A 20,276-nucleotide genomic window follows, 5' to 3' on the forward strand; every position below is an offset into this window, starting at 1 on the left:
CCAGTGAGGAACCCAAGTGGCTTATGTAATACTCCTCTCACCCATTTTATCTTCACAACTGCTTTATGAGGTAGCTTAGATGATGTGTGAGGAAACGAGCTCAAGGTCTCTCAACTCTGGCACAGCAGGGCTTCCAAACTGGGTCTCCCAGAACCTAATCTGACACTCAAGCCACTATACCACAGGGGTTTTCAATTATCTTTACAGAAGGGTCCTCACGTCTATGATTCCCTTATGACTTTCACCTATAATAATTATATTTTTTCACCAACTCTTTTGTTAATGGTTATAAAAACATTTTCCCATGCAATATGCATGCAGTAAGAGCTAGCAAGCATCACATTTCTAATGACATCTTGTGCAGGGTCCCTAACACCAACGCTCTAGTATTTCGGAAAATATGATCAAAGTCCTCCACCTACTGGCTGCTGTTTAAAATAAACATTGGAAGTGTCACAGAACTTATCTGAGGTTGGCAAGGCAAAAGAGCTTCTCTATATGACTTTGCACAAGCTACAGATCTCTGACATGGAAACTGATTGTGAGAGCTGCTTTGCACAGGTCTCTATTTCACCAAGAAGAGGGGTTATTTTGCTTTGCAAGCCTCACGTTTAAGGAGGCCTATTCATTACTAAACATTGTAAGCAACTCGAACTTTATGAAGAAGCTGGGGGGAAACATAAATGAACAAGCAGGACTGGGAGGGGGCATCTCATTTTCTTGTCTGCCAGTATTTCCTCTTTCCCTTTCTTGAAAGCCCCCAAAGCCACTTTCCTTTTCTGGTTTCTTTCTTTCTTTCTTAGAAGAAAAATTGTTGGTTCTTATATGCCGGTTTTCCCTATTCGATGGAGTCTCAAAGCGGCTTATATTCGCCTTCCCTTTCCTCTCCCCACAACAGATACCCTGTGAGGTGGATGAGGCTGAGTGAGCCCTGATATTAGCCAGCTTTAATAGTGCTGTGGTAAGCCCAAGGTCACCCAGCTGATTACATGTGAGGGAGTGTGGAATCAAACCCAGCTCGCCAGATTAGAAGTCCGCACTCCTAATCACCACACCAAGCCGGCTCTCTTAAATCTACAAGTGCTGCTTAGATCATATGGGGGACTTGAACACATCTCTCTCCCTTTCTTTTTTTAGATTTCAGATTTTCCCACAATATGGAGCTTTTCCCAGGTTTGTAGAAACATTTCTCTTATATGTCCATGGCCCCAGTTTCCAGATTTAAGTATCTACAGATGGGTCCACATTGAACATTAATTGTATTGATAACAAAACTAAAAAAGAAAAAAAACAGACAACTGTTAGAGATAGGTAAAAAAGCCCTCACATTTTAATGATGCCCCCTGACTGCAGACTGGCTTTAGAGAAACAGAAAGTGATTGATATTGACACCTCTGACATTTGAATTGTTTAATATGCTGACTAATTTTAGAATTTTTATTTTATTTAAATTTTGTATTAACTAACTTTATTATATTATTTATATGTTTTAACTGATATACACTGCACTGAGCTGGATTGCTGGGAGGGTGGTGTAGAAATGAATTAAATGAATACAGAATATGAATTAAAATATATCTTTAAAATGTCACTTATAGTCCAGCTTTCTCCATGGGATTCAAGACTTTTGGAATTAATTAATTATTAGCTTCAAAGCCCATTCCTAAGAACGGGTCTTGAAAGGGCCCCTAGCCCCCGGCCAGGCAGCTTAAGGTGGCTTTGGGTGGCAGCTCACAGCCAGATTGTGGGGCGGGTGGGGGGCGGGCAGCTCCTTAGCAGGCAGTCAGCAGGCCGGGAGCCCCTCGTCATCTGGCTCAGCCTAGCAGGCCGGGAGGCCCTCATTAGCAAGGCCTCCACCACGACCCTTTGCCCGGGGCCCTCTCCCCTTACCTGCTGCTGGCTCAAGGCACTGAGGTGTCTGAGAGCAAAAAGGCTAGAGTCCAGGGACGGGGGGTGGGAGCTTCAGGGGCAAGGCCAATCCGGGTAAAGCTGGCTGCACCCTGATTGGCCCTATTCCAACTTGGACAGCCGGATACGTCCCACCCCCTAGGCTGTTTCATAAATATATAGAGGAACAACAATGGATAAGGATATTTCTATATTGCCTTTCCATGAGGCTCAGCGCAGTTTACACAAAATGTGAAGAATATACACAGAATCATAATACCAATAACTGTCACAACAGTGAGTTCTAAGTTGAACAGCAAGGATTATAACAATTTATAATACAATGATAACTTTCATAATGTCTAATATAAACCCATAGGGCAGTCAGCTTGGGTTCAGATCATGTGTGGGGCAAGATGTCTGGAGGGCTAGCGGATGGTGTTAGGTTGGATTGTGTCAATACAATCAACAAGATGGGACATTCATTAAACAATGAAGTAGGATTTGGCTTATAGAACAACCAGAAGTCTAAAAAACAGAAGTAAAGCATAAATGTTAACACAATACATTAAATAATGCAAACTTACACAATAGGTTCCAGCCCACAGCAAACTATATACAGTAGTACAGACCACAGTCCTTAATAATCTATCCAGGTAACTTTGTGAAGCCTTTTGTACAGTGCCACGCTATTGTCTACACAGAAAACCCCTTGTGAAGAATATAGTTTTGCATAGTTGGAGGAAAACCAGGAGGGTAGGAGTCTCCCTGACTTCCTCAGGCAGGCCATTCCACAAGGTGACTTTTCATGTGTCAATTTGATTTCACTCATGCTTGTTGCTTTGTGTGCTTCGAGCAGATGAGATTTGAGGCTATTCATATGAAAACAAACCACAGCTCAATAAAATCAGAGTCCAGTAGCACCTTTAAGACCAACAAAGATTTATTCAAGGCATGAGCTTTCAAGTGCAAGCACTCTTCCTCACACCTTGAATAAATCTTTGTTGGTCTTAATGGTGCTATTGGATTCTGATTTTATTGTGCTACTTCAGACCAACAAGGCTACCCATTTGAATCTATCCTTATGGAAGAAATCACAGCAGTTTGGTTGGGTTGATATTCTGTCATATATACAGTGATGAGCAAAGGAGAAGAGGAGAGTGTGCCCTGTCAAGAATGCCTCCAGCATCATCAGTCACCTACACAGTAATGTAATATTTGAACTGGGTCTAATACAACACAAGTTCAGATCATATGCCAACCAATATATTTCTTCATTCATTTTGCAGGGCTCAAAGATACTCACCTCTTAACAAGCTACAGACCAGATTACCAATGTATGAATCTCACCTTTTTGTGTTTGTAATAGTAGAGGTAACCATCATGCTTTAGCACAAACCATCTCTTCCTCCACCCCTTCAAGATTCCTGACTGAGTCCGTTTGTGCAGATATCCTCGACATGTTGCACGAGGGGTGTTGGGACAACGGCTGATATCCGAGCCAACTAACATGGTCAGGATATCTGGACCTGAAATATTCCATTAAGATTTGTGACAGTAAATATGAACTATGTGAAACCACATAAGAACATAAGGGCAGCTATCCTAGATCAGACCAATGGTTCATCTAATCCTCCATCCTGGTTCTAATATACCCAGATGACCTACAAGGTAGGCACAGAGCCCCAAATCTCTCCCTGTTATTGCTTCTCCTTCACTGTTATACAGAAGATTACATCTTTTGACCATGGAGGTTCAAGTTAATCATTCTAGCTAATACCTTTGGATAGATCTCTCCTCCATGAACTCTAATCTCCTTTTAAAGCCATCTAAACAAGTGATTATCAACACATCATTTGTCTATCCTGAATCCATTGGTTATTTGTTTAATTGGCTGCCATGAGTTTTAAACTAGGACAATCAGAAACTCAGTCTTCTACTCTATGTGATAAGAGGGATAAAATTGGGGGGATTATTTATGAATCAAAGTTTAAAAAAAACACAGCATGGCTAACAGAACATAGCCTTTAGTGTATGCTAAAACAGATTTATAAAACACAACATTGAGTTCTAAATCTAATAACACAAGCAACAGAGGCATTCATATCAGCAAGGTCAACATTTGCACAATGTGTTTGCTGAGAGAGCATGGAATAAGAGTCAAGTAAGTAAGTAAGTAAGTAAGTAAGTAAGTAAGTAAGTAAGTAAGTAAGTAAGTAAGTAAGTAAGTAAGTAAATGGGTTATCAGCAGTTATCCTCAGTTTATAATTAAAAGCACCCAATGAAGCCCAAAATTACTTTTTGAAGAAGTCCTGCCTGTGCCTTAAGCCTGACAACCAGCATGGATGGAGCAAGATGGTTCTCATTAGGTATCATCATAGTCTTAATGCCACTGTTGAGAAGGTTCTGTTCTGCATAAGCACTTGCTGAATTACAGATGGTGGGACAGACACAGCAGGATTTCTGAAGATCTCAAGGTAGGAATACATTTATACAGGAGAAGCCAGTCCTGATATCCTGTATCCAGATCACTTAACCATTTCAGTGATAAAACCAGCACTTGAAATCAGTGAACTACTGTGGTTCCTTTAAGATCAGGATCATATGTCCAAAGTGTTTTCCCCCTTTCAACATGTGACAGCTGCATTCTAAGCTAGTCATAATTTCTGAGTACCCCTGAAATGTCACTCCACATACTGAAACATCAGTGAGCTATTTTTCATATGAATAGAACATATAACAATAAATAAAGATATCCCTCAAATCAGTTTGCAGCTCCAATGCTGAGGGGAGGGGAGAGGTAGACATCAAAGGTCTAAGCAACCCCCCAATAAATGCAATCAGTCAACTTTTGGAATAAAATAGCCACAGCTTTTATTGGTTACAGCTGTAGGAAGCCTACATATTTCTTGTATTATGTAGTGTTTTCAGGAGTTGTATCCAGTCAGTGAATATATCCAAATCTGCTTAACTTCAGCAATGCTAAGGTGTATACTCTGGTTTCTCTTCAGATCACATAAATCTTTCGCCTTTTACTAAAGTAATGCTTAGGTGTAGAGTGACCCATTAAATTTAATGAGAAAGTTCTTGGTAGATCACAAGCAGCAAGGAACAAGCCAAGCTGTGCCCTAGTGGTACTGATGGCTCCACAGAATAATTTTGCTTAGACCTGACCAGTGAAAATGATTATGATATAGCTCATTCGTTGCCTCCTTCGATACTACCACCATTCAGGTCTGAGCTGACTGGCCCCTGTGGTACTGTCCTGCAGGATCCACCCAGCTTGGAACCAGCTGATTAACACATGGGAGAAAGCATAATTGATTGTCACTGTTATTTTGTCCTTTCTGATCAGGATTGGTTCTGCACTTACACCCCCCCCCCCTTCCATTGTCAATCCTGCTGAATTCAGATCAATCTGAACCCAGGTCTTCTGCCTTCCTTTTTCCTGAATTGAAACAGACTGTGTTCTACACTTAATTGTGTGGCTGCTATCTCCTTCCCACTTGTTTGGAGGAGCTCAGAGGGGGAAAGGGGAGTGGTGGTTGTGAAGGACCAGCCGGCATTGAAAGAGCACAAAGCTGGAGAGGGGTTTATTTTCTGCCATTCGTCTCCTGATCCTTCAGCCAAAGCAAGCAGGGAGGAGGGATGGAGCATGAGGCTGCTTGTTTATTTTTCTTTTCCTGGGCAAGCAAGGGGGAGGGGGGAGAATGAGCACATAGAAGTGTGGGCTTGGAGCACAGTCACTTTAAAAATGAGGGCAAAAATAAATCTTGCAAGGGAATGGCAAGTGGAAACCTGGCACTCTTAGTGTCAACGCAGATCAATCATAGACACTGCAGAGGGAAAATTTAAATATCAAAATGGAAATCAAATAACGTGTAGATAACTTTTAAAATTTGGAGTCTCTGGGGATAAAAGCCCAGTGCAGATTCAGCCCAGGTCTAAGTAGAGGTGACCTTATAAAGTGTGGAAAGATGAAGAAGGTGAACATATGCTGGTTGGTTGTTGCCACCTCCCAGCCCCAAACAGAACAGCTCCTGTGGGAACTATTTATCTGACATTAATGGCCTAATCTTCTACTGTTGATATGTTATGTCCTCCATATCATGTTAGACCTTTAAAAAATATCAAGAATATGATGTTGTAGTTATAAGTCGTTAAAAAGACTGTGGGTTAAATTTTAACAGAAAGGCAACCATTTTCAACTTCAAGCACATGCCAACAGAACTGTGATCATGTCAGCAAACCTGCTCTTTGACTTGCCATGATGATATTTCAGTATTTCTTCATAAAATATTGTAGGCTTCTCCAACAAATCTCTCACTTTACCATGGCCACACAGCCAGAACATGTATGGATTTCCTATGAATGCTCCCCTTGTAAGTCTGAGGGTGATATCCAAGGTCATATACCCTTCAAAGGAGAGCTTTAAAAATAACTTTAGAGCTTCTTTGTATCATTCAGAAATTGTTCTCTTAATAAGAATTTTAATATTCATATTAAAGCTAATGATTTATCAATGGTAGTAATACCCTTTGAAGACATTTTTATATGTCACTCATCAAAGGAACATTTAACCTTGAGAATATCATTCAACTTTGGAAAAAATAATATTGAACTTGCATTATATTTTTAAAAATGTCTTCAGTAAACAGATAGTAATGTGTTAAAGGACTGACATTCTTTTGAGTGTAAATTGCACTTTTTGGTATGTAAATCTGCTAGTTTCTCATGACACCATTTTATTTAAAAAACCTTTCTTGATCCCTGACAAAATGATATCACAGAGAAGTTCAGAGCTCTGCAGGTTTAATTAACACAGAGAGAAGGTAAATTGTGAATATAATAACTATACAATTCAGGAAAATATTTCCAAAATTAATATAGATGACATTTTGTTCCTGCTGTATCATCAAGCAACATGTCTGTTGCATCTTCTAGATGCTGATCTCTCAGAGCACGGGCAGGGCTAATGTGTTCATTGAGCCAGCTATGAATTTTCCTCTTGAGAAAACACCAGACATAAATAGTAGATTGATGTCTTCGAAGCCACTGTCAGGACTCATCTGTCTCTGAGGCATGGGCCCCAAAAGCAATATTGCTAAATGTGCTCTTTCCACCTGACATTTTGGCCCAGATTTAAGTGATAGTATGAGAAGATAACAATATTAGTAGCTGGCACAGAGAGAAAATGAGGGTCTTTTATCTAACCCTGGCCTTCCTGTTGGATCATTGTCACCTTATTGCTCCATCAGTCTCTGCACGTCCAAAGTAACTTGCCCTTACTGTCAAAGTCAGCTTCCCCAACGTAGAGGAGCGATAAAATTCACACTCTAAAGATAAAAAATATTGAATCTGTGGCACTTCCACAGTCTCTATGAGCAGGAATTCCAATAGATTTTCTGAGCTCTCTTCGATTTGCTCCCTCTCTTATCGTTACAGAAAGAACTCATTAAGAAAAAAATAACCCCACACTAATGAGCTATGGACTGGTGTTTCTGCTGCTAAGACACTTATCTGAAAGACATCATTTTCTTGATTTAAAGCAAGCGTTTTCATTTGGAAGACCCCAGTATATTTCACACAGATCGCACAGGATTTCATGGGTACAATTGCTGCCTTTCAATGGCATATTCCCATCACCACTGCAGTCGACTTGTGTAGCAGCTCACCAGGAGCTGTTTATGTAGCTATACTAAAGAAGACAGAATTAGATTGGATTCCAGTAGCATCTTAGAGCCAACACAATTTTGGGGGCCAAAGCTCCTTTCATCAGATACCTAGTATTCCTAATTGAATGTAATTCTTCTCTTGCAGACCAACATGGCTACCTTTTGAACTACTTGCTTCAGTTCCCTAGCAGGGAGTACATAGATAGCAACTGGGGTCACTGTGGGTAGTTAGTTAGTTGTGAGTTCCTGCACTGTGCAGGGGGTTGGACTAGATGGCCCTGGAGATCCCTTCCAAGTCTTTGATTCTATGACATTTGACTAAGTGGAATTCCCACGTAAATGGACATAGACTGGTTTGGATTTGAGCAGAGTGGAGACTTTGCAACAGAAAGAGAAAGAGATCCAGTTAAGCTTCTATCCATTGTAACAAGAAGAAGTAGAGGAGGGCATGTGAATCAGCTCCCCATCATAGTTAGTGATCCAAGTTTAGAGAAATGTGAAAGTTATTTAAATCTTGAAATGTGGGGAGGAGATGGCATTCTTACCTTTTCTTGCTAGATCTGCTGCTTCTGAATGTGGCATGCTGGTAACATCTGTGCCATTGACAGCCATCACAATATCTCCAATCTGAAGGCCTGCTTCTTCAGCAGCACTGTCTGTGGCAGAATGGAGGAATGGCACTCATTTTAGAATGTTGTTGAGAAGATCAGCCCCTAAAGGCAACACAGGCATACCTAACACAGAGATTCTGCAGCAGACTCCATCCCTGCCAATCATTCTCAGGGGTGGGACTTTCAACACCAAATTGTTCTTCTTTGTGAATTAAAAGTGACAGCCGTTTTGTGTGATCCATGGGAAATGTGGGGCTTTAGCTCCTCAACCAAAAGAAAGCAGATACAAAGGGGGGGAATCAGGGCTCTTTTGTGGCAATTTCACCTGATCAAATGTGATTTTTTATAAATACATGAATATTTAACAAAAACACATTAATAAAACATACGAATCATAGCTATCATCTCCCCTTTGCACGTGGGGTGCAGTAGTCCAGCATTAATATATCCATAATGAAAGTTAGGCTTGTGGGTGAGGCTGAAAGATAATGGCTTGACAATCTTTAATCTGCGCCTGCAGATTAAAGGCTGTCTGGGAGGAGTAAGGGTGGGCCTTGTCTGGGATAAAAACTCGGAGGGCCCAATCAGGAGCCGCGAAGCTCCTGTCCATCCAGGCCCAGCCAGCTGGCTGCTTCCCCTGGCCGGAGACTCACCACGCACACTGAACTAGCAGCCGACGCAGTGAGTCCTCCGGCTGGGGTACTCCTCCTCCTGCTTCTCCCGGCCGCAGGAGCGGCCTCGCCATGTCGTAGACGTGGCGAGCCTGCTCCTGCAGCCGGGAGAGGTACCAGCCATCGTCCTGGGTGGGGGAAAAACCACTCTGCCTTCTCCCGGCCGCTCCATCGGCCGGGAGAAGGCCACAGATGATGGCTGCTTGGGGGGAGCCGCTCCGCCTTCTCGAGGTCACTCCAGCGGCCGAGAGAAGGCCGCAGACGGTGTGGGGTGGGCTGCTCCGCCTTCTGCCAGCGGCCAGCGGCCAGGAGAAGGCCGCAGAAGATCGTTGCTGGTGGGGGGAGCCCTACGCCTTCTCCTGGCCGCCGGAGTGGCCGTGAGAAGGCCGAGCATCGCGACCGCTGGGGGGGGCATGGCTCTAGCGCCCGCTGTATTAACACTACAGCGGGCTTTATTTCTAGTCCTATTCATATTGCAAGTTGGAAGTAAGGCTGAAAGTAGTTTATGACAACCTTGAAGTTTTACTCAGTATCCTTATGTACTTGGAAGAATCTCATGCACTATAGCCAGCTCTGCACAGGGTTATATGATCGGGGTGATTACAGAAGGCTTAACATAATGCCATGAAAACTATTTCTGCATCTTTGTCACTTTCTCTCAGTAGCTATTTGTGATTCCCAGCTAAAAATTGTCCTTACAACATTTCTCAGGATGCAGTAACTAGTCCTCCTGAAACCCACTTTTACCCCAAATCCAATGCTCAGCCAAATCAGATAAGCAACCATGTTTTCCATTCATGTTCCTGAAGACCTGTTAGGCTTTTATTGCACGAGCTATGCAGAATGGAGATTCCCTAGTCAAACATGAAAGCAAGCTGTGGGAGGAAACCTTATTCTTCCTTGCCACAATGTGAGATTGGGAGGTTAAAGCAAAACAGGAAGAAGCTGACCAGCCCCTACTGTGCTAGTGGTATGGCAGGGGCCATTCTCAGATCCAGGCAGGAGCAGTGTGATAGAAAGGGACAGGACAGCCCATATTAGTTGGTACTGCCACCTATATGTTCTGAGCGGAATGGTCCCTCCAGTGTTGTCCAGATTGACTGGGGCTTGGCTACCAGCAGTCATTTAGAGCAGTGGTCCCCAACCTTTTTATCACTGGGGACCAGTCAACACTTGACAATTTTACTGAGGCCCGGTGGGGGGTAGTCTTTGGCCAAGGGAAGTCACCGCTGCCGCCTGAGCCCCTGCTCCACTTACATTCCTGCTGGTGCCCCTGACTTCCCACCGCCTGCTGGGGGGCGCTGCCAGCAGCAGCTGCGCAGTGCCATGCCGAGGGGGAGCCCCAGCAATGGTGGCCGCTGGAGAGCACCAAAGGAGAGCTGGTGGCAGAGTGGCAGGATAGCCCCCAAAGCAGCAGCTGGGGAGGAGGATGAGGGGGGGCCGCGGCCCTGTAATGACTGATCCATGGACCGATACCAGTCCCCAGTCTAGGGGTTGGGGACCACTGATTTAGAAGAATAGCTCCCTCAGGAACTTTCTGGATATATTAAAAGGCCAGGAGACGCCTGGCTTGCCAGACTTCCCAGAAAGGAAAAGAGAATGGGCAGAGTTGTATAAAAGAGCTGGACACAGAACTGGGCAGCTGGCTGGGGGACAGTTGCAGGAAAGAAATACATGAGCAAGGATATATCAGGAAATAAAGTAAAACAGAGTTGTGGAGATTTAAAAGTCAGGACACAACATTTATAGAGAATGCAGGAATGGATAGGTGGACAGTATAGAGATTAGAATTGTAGGATAGACACCCCCCCCCCATTTCACTGATACAATGAAAAGACTTCCAATAGTACTGCATTGAGGTTTAAATTTTGCCAGCTCTTTTCTCTTTGCCATGCATGCCATCATCATTATACTTGTATGAAGAAAGATGACAGCTCTGAATAGAAATCTTTTAGAAGGCCGGGGAGGGGGCTTGGGCGGGGAAGCAGTTGCTGATAGGCTATAAATGCATGTCTGACCCAGAAATGCTAATCTTTTGGATTATTGATCAGCAGCTAAAAACTGCATGTGCATTCAGTGAAAGATGTATAAATGTAGGCAAGGAATAGGAGAGAAGTTATATAGGTGAAAATGTGTCCCATTTTGGTCATTCCAATCCTATCTTCATGTGTCTAAAAATGATACATGTCCCCTTTTCAGAATATAAAGTACCCTAATTTATCATGCAAGTATCTTCACCCAGAAAGGGAACCTTCCCCCCCCCCAAGTACTGAATTCATATATGATTTTAAATTATCAGATCCTTGTAATTTAGTAAATATTAGAGTGTAATAAAAATCCTAGAAACCTGATTTTAAGCTACAGGGAATCAAATTAGGAAAACAACAGAGAAATGACACATACAGAAGCATCATTTCTAGCATTCTCCAACAAATACATTCCAAAAAGTAAACCATACATTAAGACAATTCTGTCCTGACCAAGCTAGCCTGATCCCATTAGATCTTGGAAGCTACGCAGGGCTGGTCAATATTTGGATGGGAGACCACCAAGGAAGTTAAGGATCACAATGCAGGAGCAGGCAATGGCAAACTGCTTCTGAATGTCTCTTGCCTTGAAAATCCTACAAAGTTGCCATAAATCAATTCTATTATTAATCCATTGATATTGTTGTAGTTAGGTGCAAAGTCATGTCCGACCCATCGCGACCCCATGGACAATGATCCTCCAGGCCTTCCTGTCCTCTACCATTCCCCAGAGTCCATTTAAATTTGCACCAAGTGTTTCAGTGACTCCATCCAGCCACCTCATTCTCTGTCGTCCCCTTCTTCTTTTGCCCTCAATCGCTCCCAGCATTAGGCTCTTCTCCAGGGAGTCCTTCCTTCTCATGAGGTGGCCAAAATATATACATCTGTAAATAAATTCTTTATGGAGGTATTTTAATAGTGTACAATGGATATGTTTTTAAAGGACTTAGATACATTTTTTTCTGATTTTCAGAGGCTATAATTTGGATTAAACCAATGTAGGACTTTCAATTCCTGATATCTCCATAAATAATATTTCAAAAAACAGTTATTAGGCTTTAGGAAGAAGGGTCCCTTAAACTCTGATCCTCCATGGACCAAAAAGAAAGGGAATCATAGGAATCTACAGGTGCCATAATTAAGTGATGGATCTCATGCAGCAGGTTTTCCATACCAGGTGATGAAGATCCCTTCAACATAGCATCTTGCCCTTCTAGTCAATAGCATGCTTGGTAGCAACAGTTCTGAGTAGGGATTATTATACTTTGGGCATTCCCAGCCTTTTAAGAGTGTGTGTGTGTGCATTGGGATGATGTGGTACTTCTTCATGGCTGGGAAAATTTAATGTTGCTTTGAAGATCTTGGGGCTGGTTTGTTGAATCATCTTTGTATTTCTTTAGGACCAAACTACATATTCGGCAAACATCACACATCTGGGGAAACATGATTTTGATCACTATGTTTTTTAAAAACTGAAGGGTAGACTGTAAACTGGGGAAGTGACAGGCGCATTTGCTCTTTTCTTTCCTGTACTCTCAGAAACATATTCTGGGAATAATATGGGAAGAATGGGGGGGGGGGGAAGGTTAAGTCATGCCTCCAAATTGTGTCTTCCCTTCAAATGTCTGTTTTAGGTACTCGCTCATTCCAGTGATCCTTTACATTGGATAGGGGGAAGTGGAATGGGTCTGCTATTTATTTATTTATTTATTTGATTTCTAGCCCACCACTCTCTGCAGACTTGGATTATAATACATCTAAAACCCCATTAAAACCCCTAAAGACCAGATGAGACATACGCTAAAATTGGTGGTATAAACCTTCCCCCCTCCAGCAGCCATCTATCTTGGGGGGATTTGCTGGATGTTACCTTGTAGCTGGAGGAGGGTCCCTATCAATCTTGGTCCTAGACTCAACCTAAGATCTGGCGGAAGACCCTGCTTTGCAGGCTCTGCAGAACTTTGATAGCTCTGTCAGGGCCCTCAGCTCCACTAAGGGGGAGGATTCCTGAAGGATGACTTTCATGATAATCTAGTCAGCCTTTCTCAAAGTTTTTACCATTGAGGAACCCCTGAAACATTCTTCAAGCTTAAAGAAACCCTAGAAGTGGCATAAGAAGTGGAAGCATAGCTGTGTATATGCCCACCCAGGGTCCCTCCCTTCCTACTCCCTCCAGGTCCATCACTGGCTATTTTGGGAGGAGGGGTGGGTCAACATGACCATACATGGTCATATATATCGATAAATGTTTAACAAATTAAAAAAATATATTAAAAAAATCAATTAACTCTCACCCATTCAGGAAACCCTTCCAAGGCTGTCAAAGAAACCCCAGGGTTTCATGAAACCCTGGTTGAGAAAACCTGATCTGGATAAATGAACACAATCAGAAAGGACTTAAATATGAAATGGATCCCACATGTCAAAACTGTCTCCATAGCTCATTTTTTTTGTAAGGAAATAGCTTTGCATTTCATTTTGCCAACAGGAATCCTGTTGCATAATAATTTAAATTGGACAATTAGTCTGGGAATTCGTTTAAAAGAAAGGAGATAAGAACTTTCTTACACTAGCCCAGCATGTCTTATAAGTTAATCTTATAATGACAAAGAGTTGTAAAAGGATCTGTGAACATGTACAGTGGTAGTTGACTGGACTTCGCATAGTTTGTCATTATTTAGCACATTTCATAATTAAAACAAGGTAGATGGGGAGTAAAAGAACTAGAATTCCCACAGAACAGAGGCTGTCAATTTTCTAATAAGATGTCACCTCCACATAGCATGTATGGACATGCCTAAAAAGGAAGGTGTTTGTTTCAACAGGCTGAGCTTATTAGGCCCCAAAATTCTGTTGGCAGCCCCTGCAAGAGGTTCTGTTAGATACTGCATGGAGGGCCAGCTAATTTTGAAGGCCTGTAGAGTCCAAATTAGGCTGATTTCATACATCATCAGATAATGTACTCTCGATGCATTATAGCACCTCTTCTCATCCATGGTTTCATGAAACCCTGGAGTTTCTTGACAGTCCTGGAAGGGTTTCCTGAATGGGTAGGAGTTAATATATATATTTTTAAAAACTTTGTTAAACGTTTATCGGGTAATATGAACATATATAGTCACGTCAACCTGCCCCCCATCCCAAAATAGCCAATGATGGGCCTAGAGGAGGTGGGAAGGGGAGGGGCCCTGGGTGGGCATGCACACAGCCATGCTTCCTAACTATATTCTGCATGATTGTGCCACTTCTGGGGTTTTGCAAAACCTGAAGAATGTTCCAGGGGCTTTTCAATGGTCAAAAAGTTGAGAAAGGCTGCATTATAGCAATTGTTTGCAATTCGATTTTCCTGTATGAAACAGGAAATCCAGTTGCACGCAATCTCTATACCACATTGCCAGTGCATTATCCAATGTATGTGAAAGCTGCCTTAGGCAATTCCAAGTGGGTATGACATGGGAAAGGGATGCCATTCGAAAACAGACAAAGTTACACAGTTTTCTAAGTACTGAATAGTTTCTTCTGTTATATGGATTGTTGACCTTTTTGTCAACATCATCACCTTTCTTTAGCACAGCCTAGCATAAAAGTAAAAGCCAGGAGAATTGCTTGGAGCACTGCATGACCCTTTTAGTCTGGTTTAATGAAAATCGGTCGAGGGAGATCATTTATCAGGAAGCAAGCAGGGCATTTGTAAGTGTGCAGGGCTGTTATTATTTTCAGCATCATGGTCTTTGCCATTTTTATATAAAAAAGAATCGGAAAGGCTGTTTTTAACAGGAGGATCATCTTGAGCAAGTATAATAAGGAAAGTGATTTTATTTAGCTCTACAATATAGAGAAAATAAATGTCACTAACAAGAACAGCCACACAGGAAACTTCTTGAACTCCTAGCTCACTTTTGCCCTGAGGCAATTTTCTTGCTGTTGTTGGGTTTTTTCTCCCCCATTCACTTTGGATCTTTTCATAAAGAAAGTCATCTTTGAAGGTCTCACTTACTTGTGTCCACTTCAGTTACCAGGATAGGCTTTGAGAACTGGATTCGGAATCCCCAGGGGTAATCACCTGTTCCTTTAGCAATTCTTACTGTTCGTTCACGCACTAGACAAAGAGAAAATGCCTGATTACATATACTTCTTATAAAGCTGAAAAGACTCAGTCAGACATTTTCAAGATGCTCTTATTTTTGACTACCAAAAATAAAATTCAGCCAGCAGCCCTTTCTACAGCCATGAAGTAGCTGCAGGCAGCCTTTCAGCTTCAACTGATAATGTTGAAATGCAGATATAATATACATTTACAGGCCTGAGGAAGAATTCCAGTCAATAAAAATTTAAAAACCCTCTAGACTTAGAACCCTCTAGACTCAGAAGCCTAGACATTCTGGTGCTTATGAAAGTCATTTTCGACTTCTTGATTGTTAGGTGTCCATGTGCTGTATTGTTTTGCTTTAAAAGGTAGTGGAAAAATAACGCTGCAAACTGGCACTTGTGAAGACTTTTCATACCAGTGCAAAACTAACGGTAACTCTAACTTGCCCTTAGTTCTGTTCAAGGGTGATATTGTTCACTACAACCAATAAAGGAGAGATTACCTGCTGTCAACCTGGACATCCTTGCTGAAGTTGGTATAGCTCAAATAATCTGCCATGATCCTTCCAGCTAAAGTGAATAGCTTTTGTGCTCTGCTGCTGCTTCTGATATTCACTGCTGAACCACTTTAAAAAAGGTAAAGGTGTTTACCTGCTACTGGCCTGGGCCTTTTGCTAAGACACCGGGGACTGTTATTTGGACTGGCATCATCTCCTCGGAACACCCAAGAAGCTGAGTGGAAGGTCTCCGTGTAGAATCCTCTGTCTTCACCTTCTGTATGCAGACTTAGATCCACTGGACGGCCATCTTCAGAGTTTACTGGGGGAAGGAAATGGGATTTGTCTCTATTCCAGACAAAAACATTGGCAAAGCACTAAGAAAGTTAAGGAAGATCCAGAAAACTCTGAGCATAAAAATGAAAAAGAAGTTGGCAAAGGGGAAAACGAAACCAGAGTCAATGGTTATCTTTTGTGACTCAATGAATGGCACTAGAATGGGTTTGATCTTTGTGTGAGATAAAAAAATGATTAAGATACAGAGGGTCCACAGATTATTGCATATACATGTGTTATAGAACTTAATTGCTTATAAATATATGCATAGTTTCCTTGGTCACAGAGGGTTCCAATTCATTTATTGATGTTAGCGGCCCTGAGCCTATTTTAGGGAGGAATAGCCAATAAAGTGAATAAATAAATAAAATTTAGGTAGAAGAATCCATAATCATTTACTTGCAGAGATATATTGGTTACATCCATTAAAATGACTAAAAGAGTCTATACTCTGAAGAGCCTTGGATATACATCAAAGCATATGTGTGGTTCTGGACCTGGCTGCAGTCTTACATTTCATTAAATGTGTATTGTGTGTGTGTGTGTATTCATATCATACATCTTGGCAGCTGTACAGGTTGCCATTGACCTCCTTTTATCTGAGAGTAATCAGACAGCAAGCTATCATGTCTGGATAAGAATATTTAATACATATTTTATTCATTTGCTTAATTATATATACCCGAACAACTAAAATTAGTTCACATTAATAGAACTTTAATCTGACTGACTAATGCTTTTCTATAGCTAGCAGAGCATAACAAGATAAATTCTAGAGATCTAATGCACAAAAGAAAACATTATCTAAGGTACTTTAGCGAGTTTCCTAACTTTTTCTTAGCAGTTTAGGATAGTATTGTAGCCATCATATCAAATGAGTTAGAGCTTTTCAGATAAAGTGCATTTTGAGAACCTATACATCTTTCCCGTGAGAAGATGCATAAATAATGTGTCATTGGAGGAAGTGCAGATATGCCTGATACGTATCTGATATATAAATGAAATGTGACAAACTACACATGTGAAAAACTTCTTGAGGCTAACAGACAGTAGTCAAAGGCTACTGATTTAAGTTTCAAACTGAACATGGATCTGGGTCTATCAGATTGATGTGCAGCACTGTTTTTCTCCTGGTCAGTTTGGACACAACACAAAACCATGGTTACGCTGTAAAACTAGGACCATTTCTACACAGAGGGGTAAACCTCATGTTTGCAGCCCTCCTCCCTGGAAACCTGGGTGAAGTCTGAATCTCGCCACATCACCAGCTTGCTTACCAATGGCTCCTGGCAATAAAAGGGCAGGGAAACCTGTCTCATGAAACTTTAGTGGCTCTCAAAATAGCAAACAGTGGCTTGGTGATGCACATGGCTTGTGATAAATCACATATCTAGAGTGTTCACACAGAGAATCTGAAAACCCAAGGCTCTGGAAGAACCTGAACATCCCACTTGTGCAATAAGTACAAATATGACACTTTCCTGCATGCAATAAGTAAATAACAAGCAAAAGGAGCAGAACATTACATGTATAAGTTGGACATGAACAAGGGTTGGGAATTTGTGAGGAAATGCAGCCCTGTTTTAGTTCCCTCCATCTACTCTTTGAAAGTCTGTTGATTCTGTGGAATTAACACAAAATTATTACTCGTGCAAACTGTTTTGTTGCTGGAGCACAGACAGTCAAGTTGGTCATGGTTCCATTGATGTTGCTTTTTCACATAAGGATACATGGAAAGAGCTTGGGAAATTCATTTGTCTCTTGCAGAAAGAGGAGTTTGTTGCCAGAACAGGAAAAGGATTGGCACTAGTAAACCAGCTTCTGATCCTGGCTTGAGGCACTCTAACCTTAGTTAGTATAATAGTGTGAGTTCAGATGATCAGTTTTATTACATGAATAGTTTAATTAAACTATGGTTTTGTGTTAATGTCTGAACTGGGGATAGAAATCAGAAAAGAATCACTTGTTCAGTTAAATACCTGAACAAATTGTGGCGCACCAAGCCCAATGCAGATAATCAGCAATGGATCTTGGTCTCACTATGGCCCATTATGCACACGTTAGATAATGCACTTTCAAAGCACTTTAGAAACAGATTATCCTGCTCCACACAGGAAAATCCAGCTGCAAAAGTACACTGAAAGTGCATTATCCAACATGTGCATAATGGGCCTATTGCATAACAATATGTCTGCTTTTGTAGCCAGACAACAAAAGCAGGAAGCTTGCCAGCAGGTCACCATGCATCACGGTTATGATAGCCTGTTCTATCCAACATAGCAATATTCAAGCTAGAGACAGAGAAAAGTCAAACAATGTTTTTGGTGTAACCCTGAATGTCTTTTGCTTTTTTTTTTTTGTTTGTTTTGTTTTGAGGGGGGGAGTCTGAATCCAGGACAAATGCTTTGTGTCTACATAAAATCATAAAAGTTTCTTTTAGACACACTTTTGAGTTTGTTCAGGCTTGTGTCACTCCATTGATTTTGTGAGACCTTTCTTATTCTGTCTTGACCTCTTACAACAAGCACTCTGGTGCATTCTGATTGCTTAGGAAAGCATATGAGATTTCTGGAGGCTTGGTATTATGAGCCACCACTGAGATGCTTGTTAACGTCAAGAATAGAAACTGGCAAGCAAGCATGTGTGTGTGGGAAGGAAAAAGGGAATCTAAAATAAGTAATATCACTCAAGTGATGCTTGAAAGATTTGAGCATTCCTATTAATCTTGACTCTTCAGAGCAGGTAAAAATCAATATATCAAACCTCAAACTTTTATATTTATATTCATTCCACATTTAACAACTTACATTTTATCATGCTAAATTTAGAACTACAAGTGCTTTTTGTGGTTATAACATCTTAAGTGTGTGTGTGTGTGTGAATAATAAATTAAAGGCACATCTAAGACACACATTTAAAACCTCCCATTGTAGGAATATTTTTAATATAGTAACAGTTATAAAAGGTTCACTTTGCAAACTAGATTTTCTTCTCCCCCTGCAAGGAAGCAACTTAATTTTAACTTGGTTTCGAGAACAACAAAAAAGAAATACAGATAGTCCCACAAAAGCCCACACCACCTTACCTTGATGTTCTTCCTTTGGCCACTTGTAGTCCATATGTCATAAATGTATTATCTTTGTCAAAATCCTTTAAAACCTAGTGATTATTGTTTATGGTTCTACAGTGTAGCAATGGAGAGGGAGTTTCCCAGAAACAGATTTGATCATATGGACGAGTGATTCACAATTAATTCAGTCACTCAAACAGCACTCATCAACATATCGTTACGTAAGGCACAACAAAATGCATGATATGGCACTTCAAAGAAGAAAGGCATTGAGCATGCTCCATGTACAGGTGAGTGCTTACCTTTCTACCTTGTAAAGAATCATCTTGTGTGCCTAAACCAACATTTTCTCTTGTGAATTGTTACTGACTGTTGTACAGTTGAAGAGCTTGCATTTCATTTGGTTACAAAAGGCAGCAAATGTATACTGGTCAGGATACAACCGTAGAGTTAAAAGGGTCTAAAAGCCCCATCTTTTCCTTCAGAAGATGTCTTCCAAGCAGAGAGAATAGGCAATCCACATTAAGAAAATTATACAGCAACAGTTCCATGTCACTCAAGTCACTGAATGAAGCCACAAGTCAAGCCACAGGGCCATTATTTTTTATTTCCTACATTTATAGCCAGCTCTTCTTCCTGGGGCATGTTGTTATAAGAACCAACAACAGTGGGTTTGTTGGGTCTCTGGAGCAGGTTGGCTTGCAGGCCTGTGTTTTTGGCATATAGTCAGGCATGCACACTTGTGTCTGGCCACCATCTACTGCACTTGTGCCTTGCTCAACAGACAAGAAGCACAGCCATGCTAAGAAATGGCAAACATGTCAACCCCCTCACCCCTGGTATGAAAAGTAATTCTCATTTTTTTGGCAGTTTACAAGAATTTCAGTTGGACTTGTCATTATTACAAGGTTAGTCATTTTTTAATTGTGTTGTAGTTCCAGCTAATTATTATTTCTTCCTTTATCCATCCATTAATTCATTTATTTAGAATATTTCTAGGCAGCCTCTTCTGGAAATCTAGTAATTAGGGGAATTTTCTGCAGCAGCATAGCTATCCCCCCACATTATAATTGTTAAATTGTACTCTGACAGGCGTAATAGGTTTCATGCTTGCACTGGTGTAGCTGATAGATATGGATATTATTATTTGTGGGTGTACCAAGATATTATTTGGGGGATGAGTCTGTATTCGAAATTCAGGTGCCAAACTTGCAATTTGTTGAAAAGAATAAAAATAAACATTCTGCATGTCACTTTCTCAGTGGGGTGATCCTGGACATAATGATTAATTCTAGTGCTTATAATTAAATTGCCCAGCTTATACTGACTACGTATGTTCATTTAGCAACAATGACAAATGGAGAGACAAAGACAGCAGCATGTGTGAACTGGAGCATATACTGTGCCCTAGAT

The 20,276-nt window shown here is 41.2% G+C and overlaps 1 protein-coding gene across 3 annotated transcripts in view; it reads right to left on the reverse strand.

Annotated features, from left to right (window-relative positions):
• The window catches only part of LOC143842474 (uncharacterized), a 68,936-nt gene that overhangs the window by 18,590 nt on the left and 30,070 nt on the right, over window positions 1–20,276 (reverse strand). For all 3 annotated transcript variants that reach the window (XM_077347727.1, XM_077347725.1, XM_077347726.1), the window contains 4 exons: window positions 15,612–15,779; window positions 14,869–14,970; window positions 8,108–8,218; window positions 3,238–3,416 (listed from right to left, as the gene is read on the reverse strand). In XM_077347727.1, the coding sequence (XP_077203842.1) occupies window positions 3,238–3,416; window positions 8,108–8,218; window positions 14,869–14,970; window positions 15,612–15,779 (560 nt within the window). The remainder of the gene's footprint in view (window positions 1–3,237; window positions 3,417–8,107; window positions 8,219–14,868; window positions 14,971–15,611; window positions 15,780–20,276) is intronic.

The sequence above is a fragment of the Paroedura picta genome, chromosome 7 (assembly GCF_049243985.1).
Source record: "Paroedura picta isolate Pp20150507F chromosome 7, Ppicta_v3.0, whole genome shotgun sequence".
Taxonomy (NCBI): domain Eukaryota; kingdom Metazoa; phylum Chordata; class Lepidosauria; order Squamata; family Gekkonidae; genus Paroedura; species Paroedura picta.